This window comes from Pan paniscus, chromosome 20 (assembly GCF_029289425.2).
Source record: "Pan paniscus chromosome 20, NHGRI_mPanPan1-v2.0_pri, whole genome shotgun sequence".
NCBI classification, from domain to species: domain Eukaryota; kingdom Metazoa; phylum Chordata; class Mammalia; order Primates; family Hominidae; genus Pan; species Pan paniscus.
In genome coordinates, this window is record NC_073269.2 from 54,843,870 (window position 1) to 54,865,160 (window position 21,291).

The following is a 21,291-nucleotide window of genomic DNA, read 5'->3' on the forward strand; positions in this document are numbered from 1 at the left end:
AGGGTTGGCCCTGCCCCATTCCTTGATTCTGGAATTACATCGCACTCAGTTGGTCCCCTCCAGGACCCAAGGGTCCCGGTTTCCTGCCCTTCCTCCCTGAGCGGAGCCCATCCCCAGACCTCTCCTCTCGGGGAACCAAAGGCTAGAATCAGTCCCGTCCCGGGGAGTAAGTCAGATGCTTAGACAACAAGATAAATCTTTATTGTTGCCTCGAATCTGTGGCCTTTTCTTTTGGGACCTGGGTTTGCTCGGCCGCTCCACTGCCAAGGCCAAACAGTGAGGATTTGATGAAATCGATCACCTTCCTTCGACGAAATATCCTAGGGGTGGGAGTGGGGTGCAGATCATGGAACCGGTTTGGGTACTAATTGTGTGGGGGACACCCCTCCCAACCTCCCCCTTTGTGACCTTATTCTAGCAATTATCTAAGCCTCGCCCTTCGAAGTCCTCCTATTCAAGCCCCCCGCACTCCATCCCCAGGAAAGTCCTGCTCTCAGGCCTCAGTAGCCCCCAGACCAGCTTCTGTGTTGGATTCCTGGAAGCCCCGCCCCTTACTCCAAGCCAAGCCTGCCTTCTTCAATGGGTTGCTCACGCAAAGGTAAGGCCGGTTATCAGTGCTAGGGAGCCGCAGATCAGCAGCCCCAGAAGGCGGCTTGCCAGCATTTTCTCGGGCTTCAGAGGCTGGAGGGTTATGGACGACTCCGTGGTCGCCTCCCCCGGGGTTACGATATTTGGAGAAGGTTTTTCCTCCTTGATCATTTTGGGCAACACTGTTAGAGAAAGCGTAAAGAGCAGTCCTGGCAGGGCGTGGAGTTCCTGCCCTGGCAAAGACAAGCCCGTCCCAGTAGCCGGCCATCCCAGAGATAATCACGCCTTAAACAGTGTCAAGCCTGAACACACCCAAGGGAACCCCTGTCCTCGGGGCCAGAGGCCACGCCCCCGGCAGGAAGCCACACCCCGTGCCCCGAAACCACACCCAACAGGAAGTCACGCCCCCATCGCCAAGGCCACGCCCCCTCCGCGGACCCCAGCTTTCCTGGGCCCTGAATCCTACACTTCTCTCAGCCCCACAGCACTGACCTGTGACGTGAAAATTGATGATCGTGGCTGGGCTGGAATTCACAGAGCCCAGCTCGCAGCGGTAGCTGCCTGCATCCTCTGGACCCACCATGGGCTTGGTCAGGGTGGCCTCTTTCCCCTTGGACACCAAGGTCTCCGTATTGTTCCCCCAAACCTAGACCCAAGCTCAAGGGGTCACTGAGGCCTGAGGAATTCAGGGGTTGGGGGAGTACAGGGGTGAGAAGATCACAGGGCCTCAGTGTGGGAGGTGAGTGTCCAGGGTGTCACTGGTCAGGGCACGGGGTCCCCAGAGGTCTGTAGAGACCACACGTAATAGACCACCCTCCTGGGTCATGAGAATCGTGGGTGCAGGCCCATAGATCCAGAACACAAGTATTGTAGTCTAGGGAGTTCAAGGGTTACAGAAGTTGAGGCCCTCACCCTGTAAAAGCTGTAATCAGTGAGGCCTTCGGAAGCCTGATGCCAGTTTAACTCACAGTCCAGGATCATGTCTTCCATTTGAGGAACTTCCACATTCCGCTCTGGGGGTGGGGGATGACCATGGGACACTCATGATTCTGTTTTTGTTTTTGTTTTTGAGATGGAGACTCGCTCTGTCGCCCAGGCTGGAATGCATTGGCGCGATCTCGGCTCACTGCAACCTCCGCTTCCTGGGTTCAAGCGATTCTCTTGCCTCAGCCTCCTGAGTATCTGGGACTACAGGCGCTTGCCACCACGCCTGGCTAATTTTTGTATTTTTAGTAGAGACGGGGTTTCACCATATTGGACAGGCTGGTCTCGAACTCCTGACCTCAGGTGATCTGCCTGCCTCAGCATCCCAAAGTGCTGGGATTACAGGCATGAGCCACTGCGCCGGGCCTCCTTCACGGTTCTTTACCCTCCCCTAATCCTTTACATTTGTTGTAACCTCGTCTTTTCTCTTTTCTTTCTCTCTCGCTCTCTCTCTTTTTTTTTTTTTTTTTTTTAGATGAAGTCTCGCTCTGTCACCCAGGCTGGAGTGCAGTGGCGCGATCTTATCTCACTACAACCTTCGCCTCCCGAGTTCAAGCAATTCTCTGCCTCAGCCTCCTGAGTAGCTGGGATTACAGGTGCCCACCACCATGTCTGGCTAATTTTTTTGTATTTTTAGTACAAAAACGATGGTTTCACCATCTTGGCCAGGCTGGTCTTGAACTCCTGACCTTGTGATCCGCCTGCCTCGGCCTCCCAAAGTGCTGGGATTACAGGCGTGAGCCAGCGCACCCAGCCTCTTTTTTTTCTTTTTAGACAAGGTCTCACTCTTTTGCCTGGGCTGGAGTGCAGTGGTATGATCATAGCTTACTGTAGTCTCCAACTCCTGGGTCCAAGCAATCCTCCTGCCTCAGCCTTCCAAGTAGCTGGGACTATAGGAACGCAACACCACACCTGACTAATTTTTAAATTTTTTTGTAGAGATGGAGTGTCGCTATGTTGCCCAGGCTGGTCTCAAACTCCTGGCTTCCCGATCCTCCCGTCTCAGCCTCTCGAAGTGCGGGATTATAGGTGTGAGCCACTGCACCTGGCCTAAACCCTACCTTTTCTTGTCTACTGCCCCCACACCCCCATCTAGGCTCTCTCTAGACTGCCTCTCCTCTCGCCCCACCCCACCTGCACCAATTCCTCCTGCTGGGTCCAGTTCTCTCACCTCCGCAATCGTAGGACTTTCGACAAGCGTGAACCTCCTTTTTGCAGTTCTTGCACCAGATCAGAGTTTGCAACATCACACCTGGAGGGGCAGGGTCAAGGCTTGTATTTGCCCACTAAGGGGCATGGCTAAAAGGAGAGGTCAGGGCTAAGGGCTGGGGCCAGGTCATCTATGACATTCCTCGATGGTCAGACAAAGGGACAGGACCAGGACGCAGGTAAGTAGTAAGTGGGCTCCAGCAAGCCTCAGTAAAGAGTGTAAGTAGAGGCCGGGTGCGGTGGCTTACTCCTGTAATCCCAGCACTTTGGGAGGCCGAGGCGGGCGGATCACAAGGTCAAGAGTTCAAGACTAGCCTGACCAACATGGTGAAACCCCGTCTCTGCTAAAAATACAAAAATTAGCTGGGTGTGATGGCGGGCACCTGTAATCCCAGCTACTCAGGGGGCTGAGGCAGGAGAATAGTTTGAACCTGGGAGGTGGAGGTTGCAGTGAGCCGTGATCGTGCCACTGCACTCCAGCCTGGGCGACAGGGTGAGACTGTCTCAAAAAAAAGAGTGTAAGTAGAATATGACCTGTTCCCCAAGAAATCCATGGTGCAGAAAGAATACTGGAGACCCAGGAACCTCTCCAAGGCAGAGAATGACAAAACCACCAGGATCCAAAAAGGCGAGTGGGGAGGTTGACTATTCAGAGGGCAGGATGAGGGTTAACTTCTGTAATCCAGACTCACCACATTTGTTGGGACAATAAGCTGTGTCAAAAGAGAAAAAAAGAGAGCAAGAAAGAGATGACAGAGTCAGATTTCTAAATGAAAGATGATGGAAGAGGGGGTTGGGGGAAGAGCTGGGCTTTGGGCTTTTGGGTTCGAGGGAGAAAAGACTTGGGTCTGAAGGAGGAGGCAGTTGGGGAAGCTGAGGAACTGGGCTTGGAGAAGTAAGGGGCAGGAGACAAGGACTCTTAGATAGTGGAAAGAGGAGCTGGGGGACACCGACTCCCATCTTCTCTCACCCTCTTTTTGGAATCGAGCAACATAGGTGGCAAAGGTTTCCTTTTGCAAGTGCAACATCCAAAATAGCTCCTTCACGAACAGATCGCCTGGGAAGACACAGGAACCCCCAATCCCACATGTGAGGTGTTGGAAGTTTACTTCTGCCTGCAGAGTCTGGCAGTCTACTTCCTGGCCTTCTCAGGAAAGGGCACTACAATTGACCGTCTAACATAATGCCAGCTGCTGGGCTAGGCAATGCATATTTTGGGGGATGGGGGAGGGTCTTACCCTGCCACCCAGGCTGGAGTGCAGTGGTGTAATCGTGGCTCACTGCAGCCTCAAACTCCTGGACTCAAGCAATCCTCCCGCCTCAACCCCCCAAGTAGCTAGGACTACAGGCACACACCACCATGCCCAGCTAATATGTATACGTATGTCTATTTTTTGTAGAGACAAGGTTTCACCATGTTGGCCAGGCTGGTCTTGAACTACTGAGCTCAAGTAATCTGCCTGCCTCAGCCTTCCAAAGTGCCAGGATTACAGGCCTGAGCTACCGTGCCCGGCCAGCAATACACATTTAAACTGAACAACTGAGGAAGCATTTTAGAGCCAAGGGAGCTTCAAAGTCCTTTGCTCAAGGCCATACAGCTAGGAAGTGGCAGAGCAGGCATTGGAATCTAGGCGGTCTGGGTCCACAGCCTAGTATCTGACCAAGAGACCAGGCATCACTAACGCTGGCTTCTCTGAGAGATTCGGGACTCCCACCCCCTTGATGCATTTACCTTTTACATCACTGTCTGTGATGCGTTTCAGATCCTTCAGCAAACTCCAGGACCCCTTTTGCAGTGTGGCCTCATCTGTCAGAGGAGATATAACCCCAGATTCCAGCCTTACTGTCTCATTGGCGCGCCTAATCTTAGAAACTACAATACCCATGAGGCCACTGGGCAAGGATAGGCCTGGTTAAGGACTCAGCCGCCCGTTGCCTTCTGGGAGTTGTAGTTTTATTACATAAAATTGCCAGCCGAGGATAGGGAAAACAGTATTTACTAGCCCCGGGGAACCTCGGAATCTGCATCTCAGCCTTCTCCATTCCCGAATCCCGGAGACCCTGCTGTCAGCCTCTTCCTTTCCCTGGTCTTATCTCCCTCCTTTCCCAGGACCCAGGGGTCCGTGGTCCCCCCTGCCCTCACCAACGACCCCCATATAGGCATCCTCATTAAGCGACAGTTCCTGGAAATCCTTCACGGCGTTCTCTACCCTTTCCATCATGGCTTTGTGATGCTTCGCATCCAGGTGGCCAGGCAGGTAATCTTTCTCCAGGGACTTTAGCGCCAGCACGACAGACGGGTCACATATAACACACCCCTCGGCAGGAAGCAAGCAACCGGCCAGCGCCGCACACAGGAGGGTAAAATGCGGCCCCATTGCAGCCGGCGCGCACAGTTCCCGAAGACCGTTAGGAAGGGTGCTCTCACCCCAAACCGAGAGCAGGAGAACGCTAAACGGAGAAAAGCCAAAATCCATCTTAAGAAATCCCACTGGGCCGCCTATCCATGGGGTCCGCAAACCTCGAAAAGAGGATCTTCAGGAAATCTCCAAATAAAGAGGACCTATGTCCTTCATCAAATGCCTCCGAAGTGTGAAGCTGAGCCCCAATCCAGGGGACCCAAAATTTAGGGTTCTCACTGAATCCCCCAACTGAGAGATCAGAAAAACCATTAAACAGGAATCACTCATAAGTCCCCAAACTCAGAACCTGGAATCTCCCAACCCCATGCGCCCCTTCCCAAAATCCCAAACTGTGGAATTTTCCAAGTCCCCACATTGACGTGAGCCTGAACTCCAACCCTTAAGAGCAACACTGAGGCACTCCCCCGCCAGCCCCCCAAAACCTGTTGAACCTCAAGCTGAAGATTCAATGCCCAAACCAATAAACATCTAACACAGACCCAACCACGATATTATCAAACTCGGAACTCCTTCAAAACCAAAACACATACCAGATTCCTAGAACTGAGGACCCCACTAACACTTAAGCGAGACTCCATGCGGTCCTCTAGACCTAGGGGGCCCTTGTTCACCCTTCCCCAAAACTAACGGGCTCCCAATTTGCAGGGCGCACCCTTCCGCTTAGAAAAAGGAGCCCCGATGCATCCTGAACAGTGATGCACCCTAAACAGCCGCTCCCCGACCTTGATTCCTGATTTGTGGCCTCTAACACTAGGGTTCATTGAGGAGCCCGGTCCAGGTTCTGAGGGCTTTTAAAGAGGAAGCCGGGGTCATGACCACCTACGCTAATTTTCCCAGGGGTAAAATCAAGGATTGTGTTGGGGACGAGGGTAAGGTTGGTTGCGTGAAATCGAGAGCTTTTCGACGGGGTGTGAGTCACGGACGATCCCCTCTCCACAAGGAACTCCTGGAACCACCCCCTCCTAGCTTCTCACGTAGGGGCCCGAATTCCTTTATAGATATTCCTTGGGGGTTTCCTCGGCCCCACCCAGAAACCCAACTCTGTCTGATTGGACTGCAACAAAGGGAGGTCCCGCCTATCGCTCCATGACGTCACAGAGGCTGCAGCCTTTTTGGACTAGAACTTTCCCAGCATCTAGGGAAGAGGAAGCCTCCTGACTGCTCTGGCTTCCAGAGTCAAGGACCGGACTCAGGCCTTCAGTTTCCTCCCCTCCCCTTGCCCCAGGACCCAGGCTTTGGGCTAGATCCGGCCCCCCAGGCCGCTGCCGCCCCGACCGCGGTCCTTGGAAACGGCTGTCGAGCCACGAAGTGGACATTTTAGCCCTAAGACTACAACTCCCAAAATGCCCTGGGGCCTCTTTCTCTGTAGCTGACTGGCGCTGCCAACCTCATAGCTTTCCGGGAAATGTAGTTCAGTGATAATCCGCTCCCTCCTCCGCCTCTTCTGCCCACGCGGAGGTCCCAGTGGGAGGAGAGGACTGGGGGCCAATACTGAGAGTCCAGGAGTGAGCAACTGGGGGCTCAGACGTTAGGGTCCTGGAAGGTCTCTCTCTCCTGTGTGATAGAAACAGGGAACCAGAAAAACAGGGACCACAACTCACACAAGTCCAGCAACAAGGGGCTGTCAGATCTAAGTAGGGACAGTACTCCCAATCACGAGTAATAAAAATCCTCAGGGCCGGGCGCGGTGGCTCACGCTTGTAATTCCAGCGCTTTGGGAGGCCGAGGCGGGCAGATTGTCTGAGGTCAGGAGTTCGAGGCCAGCCTGGCTAACATGGTGAAACCCCGTCTCTACTAAAAATACAAAAATTAGCTGGGCATGGTGGCGAACGTCTGTAGTCCCAGCTACTTGGGAGGCTGAGGCACCAGAATCCGAGAGGTGGGAGTTTGCAGTGAGCCGAGATCACACTACTGCACTCCAGCCTGGGCCACAGAGCAAGACTCAATCTCCGAAAAAAAATAAATTAATTAAAAAAAAATAAAAGTCTTCAGAAGTACCCCACCTTTTCCTCCACTCTCTTACACACACACACACACACACACACACACAAACCCACACACACATACACAGTGGCTCTGGCTCCAAAAAAAGCTACAGAGACACGGGTTAGTGCTGTAGACTTTTAATTCATACCTCCTGCTCTCTCACCCGTGGCAGCTGAGTTGGGAACAGTACTGTAACAATTGTAACTGTAACTCCCTGATAAGCCTACAGGCATGGGGTCTGGATGAGTAGACAGGGGATGTGATCAGAGCTGACTATGTTTAAGGTTTCTTCTTTCACCCTCCAAAAAACAGCAAGGGGCTCCTGAGATCTCGACAACCCTGTCCACCTTGGCCAGACCTCATGCTCCTGCCTGGATCTGAGGCTGGGTCCAGGGTCTGCCTACCTTTAGATCGTTTTATCTCAGACCTGCCCAAAGTCAGATGTAGTGGTTCTGGGAGTTCAGGGACAGACAGTGGTTAGCAATGAGCACAGTACCTGACAGTTTGTCACAAGCACAGAGGGTGTGTTTATACCTGCACACTTCCAGAAAACAGATCCCAGACCCTCAGCAGCCCACCTGCAGACAAAGACCAACTTCCTTCATTGTGACAGGCAACCTGAACTCACACCCAATATATGGAGCTCTTGGCAGTTTATGAGCTTAAAAAAAAGTGTCCCTGGATCCCTGGAAAGTTCTGCTCCAGAAGCTGTACCATTTTGGCAGTGATCCCTCACCCCATGTTCACATTTTAGCCTGTCTGCTCAAAACAAACAAAAAAAAGTCTTTGAGGGGCTGTGGGGCTTGTTGGACAGAGTCCTGCTCTGCTCACCAACTACCCCAGCTTTTCCAGAGACTGTGAACAGAGCAAGACGCTGGCCAACTAGAGATTGTTTGTTTTCCATCTCAATTTTTCCAGCAATGGTGGAACATTCATTAGATGCTACAATTAGGTTGCACATTCATTAGATTCTTCACTTGGCCCGGTGTGCTGGCTCACATCTGTAAACCCAGCATTCTGGGAGGCCAAGGTGGGAGGATTGCTTGAGCCCAGGAGTTCAAGAACAGCCTGGGCAATATCACAAGACCTCATCTCTACAAAAATTAAAAAAAATTATCCGGGCCAGGCATGGTGGCTCACGCCGGTAATCCCAGCACTGTGGGAGGCCGAGGTGGGCGGATCACGAGGTCAGGAGATCGAGACCATCCTGGTTAACACGATGAAACCCCGTCTCTACTAAAAATACAAAAAAAATTAGCCGGGCATGGTGGCGGGCGCCTGTAGTCCCAGCTACTCAGGAGGCTGAGGCAGAATGGCATGAATCCGGGAGGCGGAGCTTGCAGTGAGCTGAGATCGCGCCACTGCACTCTGGCCTGGGCTACAGAGCAAGACTCCCTCTCAAAACATAAATAAATAAATAAATAATTAAAACAAAATTATCCGGGCTGGGCACAGTGGCTCATGCCAGTAATCCCAGCACTTTGGGAGGCCAAGGCAGGTGGATCACAAGGTCAGGAGGTCGAGACCATCCTGGCCAACGTGGTGAAACCCCGTCTCTACTAAAAATACAAAAATTAGCCGGGCATAATGGCCTGTGCCTGTAGTCCCAGCTACTCAGGAGGCTGAGACAGGAGAATCGCTTGAACCCAGAAGGCGGAAGTTGCAGTGAGCCAAGATCACGCCACTGCACTCCAGCCTGGGCAACAGAGCGAGACCCTGTCTCCAAAAAAAAAAAAAAAAAAAACTAAAAAGATTCTTCACCTTAGTTATCTGGATTTCCAGAACCCCATCCTGTCCATAAGGGCCCTGCAGGGTTCTTCACAGGCATCAAACCTGGTCCTCTCTAGAACAAGTCTCCCTCTAGAATCGCTCCAGAAACACAGAAGGGGACTTGGTGACTGCTTGCTCTGGACCAATCATATGTTCCTTCAGTCTTTGGAGGACCCAGGGGAGAAGTAACCCCTCTTCTAGAGTAGACCAGAGGGAGAGTTCCCCATTCCTGGGGGCAGCCATCTGGAAGTACTGTAGATATGGGCTGGGAAGAGCAGGTGGGCACTGTGGCTTCTAGAACTGCCTGCCAGCCATCAGGACAAGATGTTTTGCTAGTTCTAGAATGTTCAGACATTTCCAGAAACGTCCCCCTTCTCTCCAACTCTCCCAACTAGAATCACTCTGGATACAGGCACCCATTCGCTTTAGGAACACCACAAGCTTCTCCAGAAGATGCCAGGCCTCTGGAGCCATGTACCGCTGGCTCTAGAAAGATCAGGCTACTTCAGAAAGTCTCCCTGGCTCTCAAGGCTTAGCCAATGTCCAGAGTGGAGACAAGTCTGCATTAATGCCCACCCACTCGGGCAGGAAGGCGGCCTCCGGCTTAAAGATCTTCAGGAACTCAGAGTCTGGCAAGGTGAAGTTGGCCAGGTAGACAGTGTCTCCGCCAGCCAGGTAAGCAGCCCAGAAGCCGAAGGTGCCAATGGTCATAATGGTGTGGTTGCACTGTGTGAGCAGGGCAAAGTCTTTCCACGGTGTAGCCTCCTGTCCATCGCCAGCAAACGTCACATCGCCCTGGGAGGTGTCGATGTTTTCTTTACACCACTCCATGCCGTTGCTGGTGACCACGAAAACGGGGGCTTCGTGCCGTGCCCGGAACCAGTCCATGGCCTGCCGGAGGTAGGCGCTGTCGCCCACCACACCCTTCCAGCGCTGAGGCATAACCTGCAGATAGTCCCCACGGCGCACGTGGACGCCGACAAAGGTGCGCGGGCGGTCCCCTGTGCGGCCCAGGCGGAGCTGACCCAGCACACTCTGTGCCTCTTCCCGAAGGTGGTCGTGCAGGGTGAACTCTCTGCGGATCTGTTCCCGGAGATGGTGGAAGAAAGTCCAAGAGCAGGGGAAGCCAGAGAGCTTCAGGAAAGGATCTCTCAAGTCCGCGTACTCCTCCGACATCCAGTCGTGAAGCTGCAGCTCCCGCCACGGCGTGCGGCTGTCCACTTCTGGGGCCAGCACGGGCAGGGTGATGCGGAATACCGGGGCCAGGGCGGCATGCATGGCAGGCAGGATAAAGGCCCGGCGGCCGTTGAGCTGGGCCAGAGCCAGCAGCGTGGCATACTGTCCCATCTGATTACCAAACCGGCCATTGGGGTAGACAGTCCAGGTGCCGGAGAGGGAAGCAGGGTGCTGGGGACAGGAAGAGGAGGCGTTGGGGCCCATCGCAGTACCCGGCAGGCAGAAGATGGCCACTGGGGGTGTCACCAGGCCGCGGTCTGGACACAGGATCGACAGGCCTAGGCCATGTGGAAAGCTGTCTTGATGGATATGGAGGAAGAAGGAGATTACAGAGAGGACACAGACTAGCAGGAAGGCCAGGCAGAGCTGACGATGGCTCGGGGGCCACATGGCTGCAGGGGAGGAAAGGCGAATTAGCAAATGCACTGAGGCTGAGGAGGGGAGGCTGAGGAGGGATGTGGGGTAAGGGAGGCGCCTGGGGTGCAGCACTCCTTAGTCCCAGGGAAAGAGGAAGTTAAAGGTTTAGACTCCTGGGGCTGAGGTAGGGAGAGCCTGATTCCTAGGTTTCAGGGATGAGAGCCTTGGAATTTCGGGGCATGGGGACTGGAAGACAAGTGGTTTTCAAGATAGCCATGGTTTGGCTGGGCACTGTGGCTCACACCTGTAATCCCAGCATATTGGGAGGCTGAGATGGGAGGATCCCTTGAGCCTAGGAGTTCAAGATCAGCCTGGGCAACAGAGCACTCTTACAAAAAAATTTTAAAATTAGCTTGGCATGGGCCCGGCGCGGTGGCTCACACCTGTAATCCCAGCACTTTGGGAGGCCAAGGTGGGTGGATCACCTGAGGTTGGGAGTTCGAGACCAGCCTGACCAATGTGGAGAAACCCTGTCTCTACTTAAAATACAAAATTAGCCGGGCATGGTGGCGCATGCCTGTAATCCCAGCCACTCGGGAGGCTGAGGCAGGAGAATCGCCTGAACCCGGGGGGCGGGGGTTGCGGTGAGCTGAGATCATGCCATTACACTCCAGCCTGGGCAACAAGAGTGAAACTCCGTCTCCAAAAAAAATAAATAAAATTAGCTTGGCATGGTGGCACATGTCTGTGGTCTCAGCTACACCGGATGCTAAGGCGGGAGGATCCCCGGAGCTCACAATGAGCCGCGATAGCACCGCTGACTGCACTCCAGCTTGCGCGACAGAGAGGGACCCTGTCTTAAAAAAAGAAAAAAAAAAAAAAAGTGGTCCAGGTTCCTACACCTTTCCTGAAGGAATCTCGAGTCTCCCCTCCTGTAAGTTCCGCTGATACTGGACTCTTCCACCAGCCTGTTTCTCAGGAGTACCTGTCTGAGAGGTGCAAAATCCACCACAGAGGTGATGATGGGAAACGATAGTTCAAGTAAAACAAGAGAGGCTGGAGGGTCAGGAGCGGAAGGAGCATCTTGGTTGCTGGAGGAGTAATGGCTGGGGAGGTGGCGGAGATTCCTAGGGCCTTAGGAAGACCTGGAGAGGAGGTTGGGGGTGCACCTCCTGGTTCTGAAGGAGTTGTTCCTGGGTCCCAGGAACAACTGAGTGGGGCAGTCCCCACTTACCCGAGCTGCTTGCAGGTGGCAGATCCACAGTCCGCTTTTCGTGGCCGGAGCGCACCCTCCGCAAAGGCAGGCCACATCCGGCCGCCCCTGGAACGCCAGGCGTCCGGCTATCCGGCCCGGCAGCCCTCCCCTTCGCGCAGCCTGTCCGGACTGGCAGCGAGGGCTTGGGGAGGAGAGGAAGGAGAGGGCGCGGCCGGGAGTCTCGCGGCGTCCGCCCTCCCGGGCCGGGCGGATGGCTGGAAGGTGGAGCCCCGCCCGTCACTTGGCGCCGAGCCCCAGCGCCAGGGGCTAAGGCGATGGCCCCTGGGCCCACCGCTCCCCAGATCAGGGATGCAGGGGACCGCGCCCTGCCCCTCCGCCCCGTCATTGACCTGCGCGAAGGCTTCACCCGGGGCAGGCTACCTGGCTTCTGAGCAGCCGCGGCATCATTGCGTGGACCAGGAGACGGAGCGCCCAGTTGCAATGCTGGAGCCGGGAGGTCCAATCCGCCGCCCTCTCTCTTCCGGTGCCAGGGCTTAGAGTCGGCCCCCGACACCTGGGTGCTTCGAGCCTGGCCACACCCCAGCGGCTGGGCAGGGCCCCCGCACCTGGTCCCGGCGAGTGGAGCGATCGTCCGCCCTCTGCCGCGTCCTCCTGGGGGATGGAGAACCTGTTTGCCAGGCTGCCGCCGGAGCGCGCGAGGGCCTCCAGCCTGCAGGTGCCCCCGCGCCCACCAGGGTCTCCGATCTCCCACACCCCCCGCCTCACCGTCCACACTCAAATTCCAGAATCCCAGCCCCTAGTCACTCCTTTTGGGGAATTCTAGGGTCCCGTGCCAAACTGCTACTTTCCAGACCTGCATTGCACGAAGGCAACCATTCCAAGGCTGGAGACCGGAGTGGAACAGGGTCTGTTTCCCACGCCGTCAGCGGGGGCCGTGGCTGCCGGCGCCAGAGACAAAGGCCTCTGCCCGCTTGTCACCTAATTAAAGCATTTTCTCTGGTCCAAGGCCCACCTCCAGCATCGCCAACCCCGAGCAGGGCAGGCTAACGTAGGGTCCAGCCCTACGGGGCTTTGCGGGTGGGTGTTCTTCCCCTGTGCGGAGAGGAGAGATTGTAAGAAATAAAGACACAAGACAAAGAGATAAAGAGAAAACAGCTGGGCCCGGGGGACCACTACCACCAAGACGCAGAGACCGGTAGTGGCCCCGAATGGCTGGGCGCGCTGATATTTACTGTATACAAGACAAGGGGGGCAGGATAAGGAGGGTGAGTCGTCCAAATGACTGATAAGGTCAAGCAAGTCACGTGATCATGGGACAGGGGGCCCTTCCCTTTTAGGCAGCCGAAGCTGAAAGAGAAGGCAGCATACGTCAGCGTTTTCTTCTCTGCACTTATAAGAAAGATCAAAGACTTTAAGACTTTCACTATTTCGGGCGGGCGCGGTGGCTCACGCCTGTAATCCCAGCACTTTGGGAGGCTGAGGCGGGCGGATCACAAGGTCAGGAGGTGGAGACCATCCTGGCTAACACGGTGAAACCCTGTCTCTACTAAAAATACAAAAAATTATCCGGGCGCGTGGTGGAGGGCGCCTGTAGTCCTAGCTATTTGGGAGGGTGAGGCAGGAGAATGGTGTGAACCCAGGAGGCGGAGATTGCAGTGAGCCGAGATCACGCCACTGCACTCCAGCCTGGGGGACAGAGCGAGACTCCGCCTCAAAAAAAAAAAAAAAAAAAGACTTTCACTATCTCTTCTACCGCTATCTACTACGAACTTCAAAGAGGAACCAGGAGTACGGGAGGAAAATGCAAGAGGACAAGGAGCGTGACCATTGAAGCACAGCACAGCACAGCAGGATGACTGCGGGCAGGCCTGGATAATACCCAGCCTCCCACAAGAAGCTGGTGGAGCAGAGTGTTCCCTGACTCCTCCAAGAAAAGGAGATTCCCTTTCGTGGTCTGCTGAGTAACGGGTGCCTTCCCAGACACTGGCGTTCCCGCTTGACCAAGGAGCCCTCAAGCGGCCCTTATGCCGGTGTGACAGAAGGCTCACCTCTTGCCTTCTAGGTCACTTCTCACAATGTCCCTTCAGTACCTGACCCTATACCCACCCGTTGTTTCCTGGTTATATTAGTTATACAACAAAGAATAAAAGTAACAGCTAATGATTAATAATGTTTACACTAATGATTGATACTGTCCATGATCATCTCTATATCTAATTTGTATTATAACTATTCTTATTCTAACTATTTTCTTTATTATACTGAAACAGTTTGTGCCTTCAGTCTCTTGCCTCGGCACCTGGGTAATCCTTCCCCACAGACTGACCCTCGCATTCAAGATACATCAATGTCAAGGACGCAGGAGTTTGACTTGATTCCCAGAAGTTTAACCATCATCTCTCCAGGCTCAGGACTCCCAGCACCCAGACCCTTCTGCTCACACCCAGCAGTCCAGGCCCCCAGACCCTCCTCCCTCAGACTTAGGAGTCCAGGCTCCCGGCCCCTCCTCCCTCAGACCCAGGAGTCCAGGCCCCCGGCCCCTCCTCCCTCAGACCCAGGAGTCCAGGCCCCCCGCCCCTCCTTCCTCAGACCCAGGAGTCCAAGCCCCCCGCCCCTCCTTCCTCAGATCCAGGAGTCCAGGCCCCCAGCCCCTCCTCCCTCACACCCACGAGTCCAGATCCCTAGCCCCTACTCCCTCAGACCCAGGAGTCCAGACCAAAGCCCCCTCCTCCCTCAGACCCCAGAGCCCAAGTTCCCCAGCCCCTCCTCCCTCAGATCCAGGAGTACAGGCCCAGACCCTCCTCCCTCAGACCCAGGAGTCCAGGCCCCCCACCCCTCCTCCCTCAGACCCAGGAGTCCAGAGCCCCAGCCCTCCTCCCTCAGACACAGAAGGCCTATCCTTGCACCCTTAGGGGCTCCAGGAAATTAGCCAACCTGTCTTCCCTCTGGGTGCCCACTCCAGGGCCTGGCTTGGCTGCCAACTCCAGTCAGGGACTTTCAGCCACCCCTCCCCCCAGGTTATTTCAGGAGCACCTGCCTGGGCCTGGGATGGCTTCTCTGGTGAAAGAAACACCAGGATTGCATCAGGGAGGAGGAGGCTGGGATGTCCAGGGTCTGAGCATCTGAGCAGGGACAGATGAAGTTGAGGTTGGCCCACGGCCAGGTGAGAGGCTTCCAAGGCAGGACACTTGTGTCTCAGATGCGGTCGCTTCTTTCGTACAGCAATTGCCGCCTTGCTGAGGATCAAGGAACCTCAGTGTCAGATCACGCCCTCCCCCCAAACTTAGAAATTCAGATGGGGTGCAGAAATTTCTCTTGTTCTGCGTGATCTGCATAAATGGTCCAAGAGGTGGTTCTTCCAGGAGCCCAGCACCCCTCCTCCCTCCGACTCAGGTGCTTGAGACCCCAGATCCTTCTCTCTGAGACTCAGGAATGTGGGCCCCCAGCCCCTTTCACCTGGGTCCCAGCTAACCCGATCCTCCCCTCCCTCATCCCCTAGACCCAGGAGTCTGGCCCTCCATTGAAAGGACCCCAGGTTACATCATCCATTCAGGCTGCCCTTGCCACGATGGAATTCTGTAGCTCCTGCCAAGTGGGTCAAATATCATGGTTCAGGCGCAGGGAGGGTGATTGGGCGGGCCTGTCTGGGTATAAATTCTGGAGCTTCTGCATCTATCCCAAAAAACAGGGGTGTTCTGTCAGCTGAGGATCCAGCCGAAAGAGGACCCAGGCACTCAGGCCACCTGAGTCTACTCACCTGGACAACCGGAATCTGGCACCAATTCTAAACCACTCAGCTTCTCCAAGCTCACACCCCGGAGATCACCTGAGGACCCGAGCCATTGATGGACTCGGACGAGACCGGGTTCGAGCACTCAGGACTGTGGGTTTCTGTGCTGGCTGGTCTTCTGCTGGGAGCCTGCCAGGCACACCCCATCCCTGACTCCAGTCCTCTCCTGCAATTCGGGGGCCAAGTCCGGCAGCGGTACCTCTACACAGATGATGCCCAGCAGACAGAAGCCCACCTGGAGATCAGGGAGGATGGGACGGTGGGGGGCGCTGCTGACCAGAGCCCCGAAAGTGAGTGTGGGCCAGAGCCTGGGTCTGAGGGAGGAGGGGCTGTGGGTCTGGATTCCTGGGTCTGAGGGAGGAGGGGCTGGGGGCCTGGGCCCCTGGGTCTGAGGGAGGAGGGGCTGGGGGCCTGGGCCCCTGGGTCTGAGGGAGGAGGGCTGGGGATCTGGGCCCCTGGGTCTGAGGGAGGAGGGGCTGGGTCTGGACCCCTGGGTCTGAGGGAGGAGGGGCTGGGTCTGGACCCCTGGGTCTGAGGGAGGAGGGGCTGGGGGTCTGGACTCTTGGGTTTGAAGGAGGAAGGGCTGGGGTCCTGGACTCTTGGGTCTGAGTGGGGAGGGGGCTTTGGCTTGGACTTCTCCTGGGTCTGAGGGAGGAGGTGGGCTGTGGGCTTGGACTCCCAGGGCTGGGACAGAGCTGGATGGTGGGACAGAGCCGGGTGGTGGGACAGTCCCGGGTGGGAGAGGTCCTCGAACCACCTTATCGCTTTCTCCCCTTAGGTCTCCTGCAGCTGAAAGCCTTGAAGCCGGGAGTTATTCAAATCTTGGGAGTCAAGACATCCAGGTTCCTGTGCCAGAGGCCAGATGGGGCCCTGTATGGATCGGTGAGTTTCCAGGACCCTCCTCACCACCCACCATGCTCCTCCTATATGTCGCCCTCACAGCCTGGGGTGCCGTGTCTTGCTCATCCCCCCCGGAGCCAGACTTGATTCTATTTGCTCTGCACGCCCCCAGTTGCAACCTTTGGAGGTTGAAGTTGTTGTCATCAATGTTTGCAAGATGAGGAAACTGAGGCCCAGGCCGGGGCACCACTGACCTCAATCATGTGATGTGTGGATGCTGGAGCGGCCTGAGGCTCAGGTTATTGGGAGTCTCGTGATTCAGTAACCCCTGCTCCTGCCCACACGGCCCCTGTGTGCACGGCTCATGCTGGGCACAGGGACACTCGGGGAAGCCATGGCCAGTAAAGTGACCAGGACCTTGAGTGCTAGGGAGACCCCCCGCCTGGCCTGAGAGAGCACTGATGGCTCCGAGGGCTGGAATGTTCTCTGTGAAGTCTGAACTGAGAGGCAGGTCCCTGCAGGAGAGCCCTGGGGTAAAAACAAAACCTGCCTTCGCTGTTTTGTTTCCTAGAGGAGGGGCTGGGGGCCTGGACTCCTGGGTCTGAGGGAGGAGGGGCTGGGGGCCTGGATCCTGGGTCTGAGGGAGGCAGGGCTGGGGCCTGGATCCTGGGTCTGAGGGAGGCAGGGCTGGGGTCTGGACCCCTGGGTCTGAGGGAGGCAGGGCTGGGGCCTGGATCCTGGGTCTGAGGGAGGAGGCTCTGGGGCCTGGATCCTGGGTCTGAGGGAGGCAGGGCTGGGGCCTGGACCCCTGGGTCTGAGGGAGGCAGGGCTGGGGCCTGGATCCTGGGTCTGAGGGAGGCAGGGCTGGGGCCTGGAACCCCTGGGTCTGAGGGAGGAGAGGCTGGGGGTCTGGACCCCTGGGTCTGAGGGAGGAGGCTCTGGGGGCCTGGATCCTGGGTCTGAGGGAGGCAGGGCTGGGGCCTGGAACCCCAGGTCTGAGGGAGGAGGCGCTGGGGGCCTGGACTCCTGGGTCGGATGGAGGAGAGACTAGGGTCTGGACCCCTGGGTCTGAGGGAGGCAGGGCTGGGGCCTGGATCCTGGGTCTGAGGGAGGCAGGGCTGGGGCCTGGATCCTGGGTCTGAGGGAGGCAGGGCTGGGGCCTGGATCCTGGGTCTGAGGGAGGAGGCTCTGGGGGCCTGGATCCTGGGTCTGAGGGAGGAGGCTCTGGGGCCTGGATCCTGGGTGTGAGGGAGGCAGGGCTGGGGCCTGGATCCTGGGTCTGAGGGAGGCAGGGCTGGGGCCTGGATCCTGGGTCTGAGGGAGGCAGGGCTGGGGCCTGGACCCCTGGGTCTGAGGGAGGCAGGGCTGGGGCCTGGATCCTGGGTCTGAGGGAGGCAGGGCTGGGGCCTGGAACCCCTGGGTCTGAGGGAGGAGAGGCTGGGGGTCTGGACCCCTGGGTCTGAGGGAGGAGGCTCTGGGGGCCTGGATCCTGGGTCTGAGGGAGGCAGGGCTGGGGCCTGGAACCCCAGGTCTGAGGGAGGAGGCGCTGGGGGCCTGGACTCCTGGGTCGGATGGAGGAGAGACTAGGGTCTGGACCCCTGGGTCTGAGGGAGGCAGGGCTGGGGCCTGGATCCTGGGTCTGAGGGAGGCAGGGCTGGGGCCTGGATCCTGGGTCTGAGGGAGGCAGGGCTGGGGCCTGGATCCTGGGTCTGAGGGAGGAGGCTCTGGGGCCTGGATCCTGGGTCTGAGGGAGGAGGCTCTGGGGCCTGGATCCTGGGTCTTACATCAGGAAAACATAGAGGAACCCTGTCTCTGATCCTGTTTTTGTCCGCTAGCTCCACTTTGACCCTGAGGCCTGCAGCTTCCGGGAGCTGCTTCTTGAGGACGGATACAATGTTTACCAGTCCGAGGCCCACGGCCTCCCGCTGCACCTGCCGGGGAACAAGTCCCCACACCGGGACCCTGCACCCCGAGGACCAGCTCGCTTCCTGCCACTACCAGGCCTGCCCCCCGCACCCCCGGAGCCACCCGGAATCCTGGCCCCCCAGCCCCCCGATGTGGGCTCCTCGGACCCTCTGAGCATGGTGGGACCTTCCCAGGGCCGAAGCCCCAGCTACGCTTCCTGAAGCCAGAGGCTGTTTACTATGACATCTCCTCTTTATTTATTAGGTTATTTATCTTATTTATTTTTTTATTTTTCTTACTTGAGATAATAAAGAGTTCCAGAGGAGGATAAGAATGAGCATGTGTGAGTGTTTGAGGGAAGACATGGCAGCTGTTTTGTCTCCCTTGCCCCGGACAACCCCCTTTACACCTCCCCTCACATGGTCCTAGGGTCCTGGCTTCCCACTGGGCCTCACTTTTTTCTTTTCTTTTTTCCTTTCTTTTCTTTTTTTTTTTTTGAGACGGAGTCTCGCTCTGTCACCCAGGCTGGAGTGCAGTGGCGCGATCTTGGCTCACTCCAACCTCCACCTCCCAGGTTCAAGCAATTCTCCTGCCTCAGCCACCCGAGTAGCTGTGATTACAGTCGTGTGCCACCACACCCAGCTAATTTTGTAATTTTAGTAGAGATAGGGTTCCGCCATGTTGGCCAGGATGCTCTCCATCTCTTGACCTCATGACCTGCCTGCCTTGGCCTCCCAAAGTGCTGGGATTACAGGCTTGAGTCACTGTGCCCAGCCCAGCCTCACTTTTCTACTCTGCTAAGTGTCCCCAGGGACTGTGGACTATCCCTGCTCTCTGAAAGGACAAGACTGGCCGGGAGTGGTGGCTCACACCTGTAATCCCAGCACTTTGGGAGACCCAGGCGGGCAAATCACCTGAGGTCAGGAGTTCGAGACCAGCCTGGCCAACATGGTGAAACCCCATCTCTACCAAAAATACAAAAATTAGCCAGGCGTGGTAGCACATGCCTGTAATCCCAGCTACTTGGGAGGCTGAGGCAGGAGAATCGCTTGAATCCCGGAGGTGGAGGTTGCAGTGAGCTGAGATTGAGCCATTGCACTCCAGCCTGGGCGACAGAGCAAGACTCAAAAAGTCTCAAAATAAATAAATAAGTAAACAAATAAAATGAGACCAGGCACCATGGCTTACGCCTGTAATCCCAGCACTTTGGGAAGCCAAGGCAGGTGGATTGCCTGAGGTCAGGAGTTAGACCAGCCTGGCCAACACGGTGAAACCCCATCTCTACTAAAAATACAAAAACTAGCCAGACGTGGTGGTGGGCGTCTGTTGTCCCAGCTACTCGGGGGGGCTGAGGCAGAAGAATCACTTGAACCTGGGAGGTGGAGGTTGCAGGGAGCCGAGATCGTGCTACTGTCCTCCAGCCTGAGTAGTACAGCAAGACTCTGTTTCAAAAAAATAATAAGTTAATTTAAAAAATACAAATAGCCAGGCGTGGTGGCTCACGCCTGTAAACCCAGCACTTTGGGAGGCCGAGGCAGGTGGATCACGAGGTCAGGAGATTGAGACTATCCTGGCTAATACGATGAAACCCCGTCTCTACTAAAAATACAAAAACAAAATTAGCTGGGCGTGGTGGCGGGCGCCTGTAGTCCCAGCTACTCCGGAGGCTGAGGCAGAATGGCGTGAATGCGGGAGGCGGAGCTTGCAGTGAGCCGAGATCGCGCCACTGCACTCCAGCCCAGGCCACAGAGCGAGATTCCGTCTCAAAAATAAATAAATAAATAAATATAAAAATAAAATGAAAGAGCAGGACTTCTTTCTACAACCCCTCAACTTGTGTGAGCATTGTGTAACTATTTCATAGAGCTACCTCAATAACAGGGGAGCTTTTACGAGATGACACAGCACACTCACATCCTCATGGGAGATGTAGTTTTCTGGCATCATTTAGCAGCAGGAATGAGATCTGTTGGGCCTTAAATCTGGGACAAGGACTCCTGGGTCCTGGAGTAGGTTTGGGGCTAGTGTAACACCCAAGTTCTGGGGAATCAGTGGGCTGGACATCTGGACACCTGGATCACAGGCGAACTGGGGACTGCAGACTTAGGTATCCTGGTCTGAGAAAAAAGGGGCTGGAGGGTGGGAGTTTGGGTTCTCAGAAAAAGGAGCTGAAACCTGGAATTCTTCCATCTGGGTCCTTATGAACTTTTTAATATTTATTTATTTATCTTTTTTTTTTTTTTTTTTTTTCTGAGATGGAGTCTCGCTCTGTCACCAGGCCCGAGTACAGTGGCACAATCTCGGCTCCCTGCAACCTCCGTCTCCTGGGTTCAAGCGATTCTCCTGCCCCAGCCTCCCGAGTAGCTGGGACTACAGACAAGCGCCACCACGCCCGTTTGTTTGTTTGATTGCTTGTTTGTTTGTTTGTTTTGAGACGGAGTTTCACTCTTGTTGCCAAGGCTGGAGTGCAATGGCACAATCTCAGCTCACCACAATCTCCGCCTCCTGGGTTCAAGTGATTCTCCTGCCTCAGCCTCCCGAGTAGCTGGGATTATGGGCATGTGCCACCATGCCCGGATAATTTTGTATTTTTAGTAGAGATGGGGTTTCTCCATGTTGGTCAGGCTGGTCTCGAACTCCCCACCTCAGGTGATCCGCCCGCCTCAGCCTCCCAAAGTGCTGGGGTTATAGGTGTGAGCCACCGCGCCTGGCTGCTTGTTTTTTGAGACAGAGTCTCGCTCTGTTGCCCAGGCTGGAGTGCAGTGGCACAATCTTGGTTCACTGCCACCTCTGTCTCCTGGGCTTAAGCGATTCTCAGCTCTGGAGTAGCTGGGATTACAGGCAGCACCAGCTAATTTTTACACCCATCTAATTTTTGTGTTTTTAGTAGAGACAGGGTTTCACCATGTTGGTCAGGCTGGTCTCAAACTCTTGACCTCAAGTGATCTGCCCACCTTGGCCTCTCAAAGTGCTGGGATTACAGGCGT

The 21,291-nt window shown here is 55.7% G+C and overlaps 3 protein-coding genes across 7 annotated transcripts; 1 reads left to right on the plus strand and 2 right to left on the minus strand.

The window, feature by feature from the left end:
* Nucleotides 1-181: 181 nt before the first annotated feature.
* On the minus strand, nt 182-6,442 carry IZUMO1 (izumo sperm-oocyte fusion 1). 3 transcript variants are annotated; one of them, XM_034946828.3, is made up of 10 exons: nt 6,028-6,442; nt 4,925-5,232; nt 4,514-4,588; nt 3,752-3,838; nt 3,474-3,494; nt 2,744-2,824; nt 1,501-1,601; nt 1,081-1,234; nt 593-770; nt 182-320 (listed from the first exon to the last, which is right to left on the minus strand). In XM_034946828.3, the coding sequence occupies exons 2-10, from the start codon at nt 5,157-5,159 to the stop codon at nt 200-202; spliced, it is 1,053 nt and encodes a 350-aa protein (XP_034802719.1). In that variant the 5' UTR covers nt 5,160-5,232; nt 6,028-6,442; the 3' UTR covers nt 182-199. The 3 variants fall into 3 exon arrangements, with proteins under 3 accessions (XP_034802719.1, XP_034802718.1, XP_003814124.1); XM_003814076.4 differs by having other exon boundaries at nt 183-320; nt 5,735-6,442; XM_034946827.3 differs by having other exon boundaries at nt 4,925-6,442.
* A 358-nt stretch (nt 6,443-6,800) lies between these two features.
* FUT1 (fucosyltransferase 1 (H blood group)) lies at nt 6,801-14,391 on the minus strand. 3 transcript variants are annotated; one of them, XM_008966693.6, is made up of 3 exons: nt 12,623-14,391; nt 11,788-12,420; nt 6,801-10,588 (listed from the first exon to the last, which is right to left on the minus strand). In XM_008966693.6, exons 2-3 carry the CDS (start codon nt 12,152-12,154, stop codon nt 9,486-9,488), a joined length of 1,470 nt encoding a protein of 489 aa, XP_008964941.2. In that variant the 5' UTR covers nt 12,155-12,420; nt 12,623-14,391; the 3' UTR covers nt 6,801-9,485. The 3 variants fall into 3 exon arrangements, with proteins under 3 accessions (XP_008964941.2, XP_054959497.1, XP_063456545.1); XM_055103522.2 differs by having other exon boundaries at nt 11,788-12,023; nt 12,190-14,391; XM_063600475.1 differs by having other exon boundaries at nt 11,788-14,391.
* Nucleotides 14,392-14,810: 419 nt separating this feature from the next.
* FGF21 (fibroblast growth factor 21) lies at nt 14,811-19,225 on the plus strand. The gene is made up of 4 exons (XM_034945163.4): nt 14,811-15,162; nt 15,269-15,849; nt 16,338-16,441; nt 18,235-19,225. The coding sequence occupies exons 2-4, from the start codon at nt 15,615-15,617 to the stop codon at nt 18,523-18,525; spliced, it is 630 nt and encodes a 209-aa protein (XP_034801054.1). The 5' UTR covers nt 14,811-15,162; nt 15,269-15,614; the 3' UTR covers nt 18,526-19,225.
* The last annotated feature ends 2,066 nt before the right edge of the window (nt 19,226-21,291 follow it).